Consider the following 8,080-nt stretch of genomic DNA (forward strand, 5'->3'; position numbering starts at 1 on the left):
ACATGGACATTGAGTAATTATATAGTTGGGAAACAGATTAATTAGGTAAAATGTACGGTCTCATTATTCTTGGTCATGAAAACATCAAGTCCCTATCAGATCTGGAATATAATGGCCCAAGATATCAGGTAGGCCAAATAACAAGCAGAAATTGTTATAAAAGATGTAAAAAAGCAAATGATAAGAACACATCTATTAAACTGGAATAACAAGGTTTCATTCCCCCAGCAGTGGTGGGTGATAGGTCCAATTAATATGATAACAAGAAACAGGACCCAAGGGAGGTGAAGAGCAGAGTCCATATCACAGCTTCTGCTCTTAAAGAGGAGCCATCAATAGACATTTCTTAATTTGGAGACAAATTTTGTTCTTTGACAGTCATCTATGATTTGCATGAGGTGAAGTTTGCTGGAGGGATTTTTGTTGTAATAAATGCTCAGTCCTGGGGCTAGTTCAAACCCATCTGTTGTCCAATGCCATGACTCATCTCAAGCAGGGCAATTAGATTTAGTGAAACTAACCCAGGCTTGGGGGGAGTGGGATGTAAGCTGACACGGTCCTTGCACCTGTAGGGGCTAGCAAGGCTGGCACCCTACCCGCACAGATTTCCCAGGCCTGTTTGGATGGCAACTAATCAGTATAACGAGAGCAGCCCCTGCCTACAGAGCTTTCCCAGGGTTTGTTTATATGACTGCTATCAGTAGGATAAGAGCTACTTTCATGGCTTACCAAGAAATATGTATTCCAATTAGTGAGATTTATTGTAACAAGAACGTGTCCTTCAACTTATCCCTCCAGTAGTGATTTTAGAGAAACAAAGAATGTTTTCCTTTTGCTTGATTCCCTGCTTAGTGTCTTATGTATAAAAAGCACGGTACTGCTAATAAAGATTGCCAGAACTTCTCGAGAGTTCTTGGACCTCCTGATCCCACTGTTGTTTCTCTTGCTTTTGTTTCTCTTATTCTTTCTTTTCTCAAATCCCACCTCCCTACCTCAGCCTGGTTCAACCCGTCAGGCTGGTCCCTGACACAGGCTAATAGCCAAAAATGCCAAGGTCCAGTTCTGGCTCTGCCACTGCCTCACTCTGTGATGGTGGGCAAGCAGCTGCCCCTCTCTGGGCCTCAGTGTCTGTAAAATGAAGGGGCTGGGCTGTGTGATTCCTAAGGGTCCTGCCAGTCCTCTACTTCTAGGTTTCCAAAGGAATTAACTGGAACTAGTCCTTATTGGTCCTAAGATATGCCTGACATCGTGTTGGAGAGAGATGAGTAAGGGCCACAAGAATCAGACAGGACCTACTGGAAGTGGGGAGGCATGAGTCTAGCCTTAAATAATGGAGAGTCAGAGAAGCGTAGAGAAAAGAACAGTATCCTGGGCAGAAGAAAATGGCTGTCCTAGGACATCTCCAAACGCAACCTGACAGAAACTCAACCCCCACCCAAACCTGCTCCTTCCTGAATTCCCTGTTCAATTGATTCCATTTCTGGCGGATTCCACACCCTTTCAGAAATCTTTTTTTTTTTTAAATATATTTCATTGATTCTTTTATAGAGAGGAAGGGAGAGAGACAGAGATCAGCTGCCTCCTGCACACCTCCTACTGGGTATGTGCCCACAATGAAGGTACGTGCCCTTGACCAGAATCGAACCTGGGACTCTTCAGTCCGCAGGCCGACGCTCTATCCACTGAGCCAAACCGGTTTCGGCCCTTTCAGAAATCTTAACACGGATATCTGAATATGAAGGAAAACATTTAGGATTGTCCTAGCCGGAACATTTAGGATTGTCCTAGCCGGTTCGGCTCAGTGGATAGAGCCTCGGCCTGCGGACTGAAGGGTCCCAGGTTCGATTCTGGTCAAGGGCACTGTGGGCACATACCCAGTAGGAGGTGTGCAGGAGGCAGCTGATCGATGTTTCTCTCTCATCGATGTTTCTAACTCTCTATCCTTCTTCCTTCCTCTCTGTAAAAAAAAAAAAAATCAATAAAATATATTTTAAAAAAACAACCATTTAGGATTATCATTATCCTCATACCTTTCCCTCTCCAGTGATGAGTCAAAAAGATGATTTTAAACACAAGAATGTGCTGAAACATAAGCCGGCAATGGAATAATGTCACCATTGAAACTCTTTGTTTGGTGTACTTTTTTTTTTTTTTTTTTAAGGTTTAACTTGTTTTTGCCTGTAATGTAGAATGATGGTAAAAAAAACAAACCCAAAAAAACCAAAACAGCAAAATGAGGCCCCAAGCCCAGGACTGAGGCTATTCCACGCAATAGCGGGCGAGGCCCGCCCACTTTCAGTGACATCACTTCCGCTTCCTACCGCACGCGCGGCCATTTCTACTACTTCCGTGGGGCTTCGCGGCGGAGCGGAGCGCTCCTTCTCTGACGCACGTCGGCGGCGCGTCTTGAGGAGAGGCGAGCCCGCGGCCCCGCAGCCATGGTGAGTGCGTGCGCGGGAGGGAGGGCCGGGCGGCAGGCGGCCCGGGGTTCGGCTCGCTCACTGCCCTGCGCGGGCGTAGAACGTGCGAGGCTTCGCCCGCCGGGCCGGGAGGGACTGGGAGGCCGGTAGTTGCGTAGCCTGGCCGTCCGGCCCCGCGTCTGAACCCGGGCAGCCGTGCGGTCCCAGCAGCCCTGCTGGAGGTCAGAGCCCCGAAAGCCTTAGGGCCCCAACTGTGGCGATCGGGGGTGCCGCCGTCTGTGCGCGCTGCCCACGGCCTCTGGTGAGCGGAGCGGGCATGGTCCGACCTGGGAGAAAGAGACCAACCCACGTGGGAGAGAGGGGAAAGTTGGATGAGAAAACTTGGCTCCATCTTTTTCATTGGGGCGATTAGGGGTCTCGAGAGGATGGTGTGGACTCCCTGGATTCAGATCCACCTCCCCCACCCCACCTCCCGGGGCTGATGGTCCGGGGAGGATCTGCGCCCAGTGCTCGCCGCGGGTTCCACGTGCCGGGACCTAAAGGGCCTGTGGCGTTCGGGGCGGGGAACGTGGAGGGTTCCCGAGCCCTGGCTGGGGGTACAGTCAGAAAAGGCTCCTGCGAAGCTGTGGTCGCCCAAGTCAGAGGTCCTGGGAGCACACGTGCGGTCCCAGTTTGGGGCTGTCTGCTGTCCAGGAGGCCAAACGGGTGGAGCTAGGGGTTAAAGCTAGCTCGTGGTATGGTCCCATTCACTTGTGTAGCTAACCCTTTGAAAAATGAAAGGATGGGGCCCGGCCTGAGTGGCTCAGTTGGTTGAGCGTGGTCCTGTGCACCAAAAAGGGTTCGGGTTCGATCCCCTGTCGGTGCACGTACAGAAAGCAACCCATCGATGTTTCTACCCCCGCCACCCCCTACCCCCTTTCCTCTCTCTAAGCATGTGCTCCGGTGGGGATTAAAAATTTTCTTTTTGAAGGAATGTATAAGTACACTAAGAAATTTCTGTTGCTATTTATAACAGGTAGTTTGGTTTTAACGGTGAGCTGACCTTCTGTTATTGTTGACAGATAAGATGATTCCTCTTGGGTGGATGGTTCAGGCTCCCCTTTTTTGCACTTGATGTTTGTTGAGAGTTGAGAATACTTAATTCCAGAGATGGGTTGTTGGAAATCACAATGGAAATACCTGACATTTTTAAATAACTTTGAGGAGAGATTGGAATTCAAGTGTTTGGGGTCCTTTACTGTTTAGGAGGTGATGATTGTTGTTGAGAATCAGATTTTGACAAATATCCTTTCTCAGGTAGGTACCAAAAGAAAAAAAAATATATCGCTCCAAACTAGTAGAGGGCAAAATAGTGAAGAAAAATTAATAATTAACTTAAAGAAAAGAAAGAAAAAAATAAACTATATGTGGGACTGATCTGAGGCACAAAAAGAAGGAAGATTTGAATTCAGTGTTTACTTAATTTACCCAGTCAATACTTAAGTAAATATAAAAACAGACTAACTGCTCCAGTTGAATGACAGATTGAAGTAAAAGAATGGAAAAGATATGCCAATTTAAAAAGTGTAGTGTAGCCTATATGAACATCAGAAAGAAATGATCTGTAAAGATAGAGTGGCCAAAAAATACAAGACAAATGTGAAAATGATATAATTGCAAGTAGAAATAGACAAATATGCAATTATACAGCACTTAAGTGTATAATCGTTGGATTATGAAGTGAAAACGTCAGTATGGAAATAGAGGATTTTAACAAGACTGTAAGTAAACTTGGTTTAGTGATCATAGTGAATGTAGTAAGTACTCCCCCTGGCAAGTATAAAAGGCACTTTTCAAGCACCGAACATTTATGAAGCTTGGCTACTTACTAGATCATAAAACAAGTTCAACAAAGTTTGAAAGATTGATAATAATACAGACCATATTCTCCCAACAAAAACACAAATAAATTAGGAATCAATAACAAAGTGTTTGGAAAGAATATATACCCCTGCCCTAGCTGGTGTGGGTCAGTGGATAGAGCATCGGCCTGCGGACTGAAGGGTTCCGGTTTTGATTCTGGTCAAGGGCACATGCCTGAGTTGTGGGCTTAATCCTCAGTAGGGGATGTGCAGGAGGCAGCTGATCAATGATTCATCATAGATGTTTATGACTCTTGCTCTCCTTTCCTCTCTGAAATCAATAAAGATATATTATTTTTTTAAAAAGCCTCTCTAAAAAAAGAAGTATAGGCCTGGCTGGGTAGCTCAGTTGGTTAGAGCGTCATCCCTATTCACCAGAATCAACCAATGAATTCATAAATGAGTGGAACAACAAATCGATGCTTCTCTCTCTCTCTTTCTTTAAAAACCAATACATTTTTAAAAATGCTTATGTTGGGGAGAAAAGATTTGAATTATATATATATAATATAAATGTATTTATTAAAAAAATCACAGGGATGCCGAAACCGGTTTGGCTCAGTGGATAGAGCGTCGGCCTGAGGACTGGGGGGTCCCGGGTTCGATTCCAATCAGGGGCATGTGCATTGGTTGCGGGCACATCCCCAGTGGCGGGTGTGCAGGAGGCGGCTGGTCGATGTTTCTCTCTCATCGATGTTTCTGGCTCTCTATCCTTCTCCCTTCCTCTCTGTAAAAAAAATCAATAAAATATATATTTTAAAAAAATGACAGGGAAAACAAATGAAAATGGTTAAACTGGTCAGGTGGGAATGAGGTGGGAGGAATGGAGTAGGGCAGAACCCACCCAGTTGGTTCCCTGGATGGGTTATTTTTAAGCATATTCCAAACATCTTTCATTTTACCTATTTGTATTACAGTATATATCTACAAAATAAAGATTTAACCATGGCCATGCCACTGTAACACTTCAAAATTAATAATTGCTTAATATTAAATATCTAGTATTAGAATCAGAGTCTTTTAAAATATATTTTTTATTGATTTCAGAGAGGAAGGGAGAGGGCGATGGAAACATCAATGATGAAAGAATCATCGATCTGCTGCCTTCTGCACACCCCCTACTGGGGATCAAGCCTTCAACCTGGGCATGTGCCCTGACTGGGAATCAAACCAGTGACTTCTGTATGCATGGGATGATACTTAACCCAATGAGCCACACTGGATGGGCAATTATACCTTAATTTTGATTCAGTAAACTTAGTATAGTCTGGAGTACAAAAATCTAAATTTCAAGATTACCCCCGTGTGACTCATTGAAACTGAGCCATGGGAGCCCATTTATAATCCATTTGCTGTGGTATTACCAAGCATTAAGCTAAAGAGAGGCAAGCTTAAAAGTATATGACCTTTAGAATACATTTTTGGATTATGTAATTGTTAACTTTCTGTTTAAATCCTAATTTAGTTTTGGGCAGTGTGGCTCTAGTGTCATTTATTAAGTGTGTTTGGGGTGAGGGAGCAGAGAAGCTGACAGTTGTGTCTCATTGTCGATTATTTTGTGACTTGTCTGGAACAACTTCTGGTTCATTTTCACTGATGCTTTGATTTCACCCCCATAGACTGAGGCTGATGTAAATCCGAAGGCCTACCCTCTCGCAGATGCCCACCTCACCAAAAAACTATTGGACCTCGTCCAGCAGTCATGTAACTACAAGCAGCTTCGAAAAGGAGCCAACGAGGGTAAGGCAGCCAGAGTTCCAGGGAGGATGTTGAAGGCACCTCTCTGTCAGGAGTCCTTGGTCTACGTTTCCAATATAGAAAGGGGGCCGGATACTCTTGATTGGGACCAGAGGGAGGACCTTTACATTAGATACTAAAGGTTAATGGACCTAGAATTGTTTTTAGATCCACCGATGGTTAATGTTTTGTCACATTTACCTTCCAATGAGAAATGAGAGCCAGAGTTTGGATTTGGGCAATGTGGCTCTCGAGCCTTGTCTAGTGTCCTTGTCTGGTACTACTTCATTAATGCAGAGTGTGGTCCGTGTGCTAGCGTTGGGCCACAGATAAACAACCAGGAATAAGCATTTGAACGATGCCGTGTGGTGGTGTGCTTCCTGGGTGAGTTGCATGTGAGCTTGCCAGGAGTATTGATCGTGGCAGGTTGAGATGGTAAAACTGTCACAGATCACAGAGTTTGAGAAGTGCTGCCATACTCTGCTTCATGCTGGCGGGGCTTGTGTGAAAGCGGTTCCAATCAACCAGGCAAGAGATGGTGGTGACTTGGACATGTGGTACAGAGGAGAGGAATGAAGTGGACTGATTCAGGATGTGCCCTGACAGAACTGATGGGTTAGAGGAAGGCATTGAGGATAACCAATTGGCAGTTAAATCCCTTACCACTTCCCAAGGCCACTGCAGCACAGAGACTTGCTTATGCGTGAGACTTTTGCCCAGTTTTCTTGCATCTGCGTTTCTTTTCCTTGGAAATTGCTTTGTTGTGGCTTCCCTGCCCAAACCCCACATCACCTATTGGCCTCATGTCCCTTTCTCCACAGCCACCAAAACCCTTAACAGAGGCATCTCGGAGTTCATTGTGATGGCTGCAGACGCAGAGCCCCTGGAGATCATCTTGCACCTCCCGCTGCTGTGTGAGGACAAGAATGTGCCCTACGTGTTTGTGCGCTCCAAGCAGGCACTGGGGCGGGCCTGCGGGGTCTCCAGGCCTGTCATCGCCTGTTCAGTCACCATCAAAGAAGGCTCCCAGCTGAAGCAGCAGATCCAGTCCATTCAGCAGTCCATTGAAAGGCTCTTGGTCTAAACCGACGGCCCGTGCCACACTCTCTCTTGCCTCCTCCCCCTCAGGTTGTGTATCATATTGTCTGTGGTGCCATGTAGGGTTTCCAGCTACCTTCTGTTGTTATAAAATATTGTAGCAGTAAATCTTTTTATATTTTTTAATTATTTTTGTTTTGTCTTATAGATTGCCATCCTACACTCACCCCCCACTGCCCTAAAGCTCCACTTCCACTTTCCCTCTGCCATCTTTCCTCCCTTTTGAAAAATAAGAATTAAGCCCAGAACAGGTGGAAGCAGAGTGGTGCCACCATTCCAAGGCAGGAAAGAGCCAGGGGAGAGATCGGGTTCCAGCTCTGAGGCACTAGCTCCCTTTTGTGTACAGGGCATGGTGAAGTAGACACCGCCCACTTGATCTCCCTTGAGCGTGGCGTGCAGAACCATTCCATACGTGATCCAGGGGTTCCTTTGCTCTCCAAGGGATTACGCATCATTTGGGGAAGAAGCATGTATCCTGTGAGGTTGTGAGTTGTATGCCCAAGTGTCATTTGTTAATGTACCCCTACCGTTTGCTTTTGGTAATATGATATGTCCATTTCCTCTCCCCTCCCCCCCCCCAAAAAAAAAACAAAAACAAAAAACCAACACCCTCCCAATTGTGCCCCTGAGGGTGGCAGGACAGCAGCATACCAAAGAGCTGTGTGCTGCAGGATTCCAAAACTGGCCTGGGCTAGTGAGACATGGAGCAGCTGACCTAGGTCTGAAAGGAGTCTGGAGTGGCAAGACAAAGTAGAGTCAACTGGTGCTGGAATGAAGGATTCTGGGCAAGTCTTAAGAGACCTGGAAGCTACAACAGAGGTGATGGAGTCCAAGGAAACATCCTTTCTGGTGAATAGATTTCTTCAGTGGACACTTGGTATCAGCTCTGGGAGCCTGTACCCATTTCCCGTCCTGCCACGATGT

General features: G+C 45.9%; 1 protein-coding gene across 1 annotated transcript; it reads left to right on the forward strand.

Annotated features, from left to right (window-relative positions):
- Window positions 1-2,317: 2,317 nt before the first annotated feature.
- Window positions 2,318-7,727, forward strand: SNU13 (small nuclear ribonucleoprotein 13). The gene is made up of 3 exons (XM_079774271.1): window positions 2,318-2,441; window positions 5,941-6,061; window positions 6,880-7,727. Exons 1-3 carry the CDS (start codon window positions 2,439-2,441, stop codon window positions 7,140-7,142), a joined length of 387 nt encoding a protein of 128 aa, XP_079630397.1. The 5' UTR covers window positions 2,318-2,438; the 3' UTR covers window positions 7,143-7,727.
- The last annotated feature ends 353 nt before the right edge of the window (window positions 7,728-8,080 follow it).

Source organism: Cnephaeus nilssonii (assembly GCF_951640355.1).
Source record: "Cnephaeus nilssonii genome assembly, chromosome: 6".
Taxonomy (NCBI): domain Eukaryota; kingdom Metazoa; phylum Chordata; class Mammalia; order Chiroptera; family Vespertilionidae; genus Cnephaeus; species Cnephaeus nilssonii.

What these genes read in the sequence shown, in the direction of transcription:
- SNU13 (XM_079774271.1), top strand. An exon ending in TCGAAAAGGAGCCAACGAGG is followed by an intron (nt 6,062 to 6,879) that starts GTAAGGCAGCCA and finishes CTTTCTCCACAG; the next exon opens with CCACCAAAACCCTTAACAGA.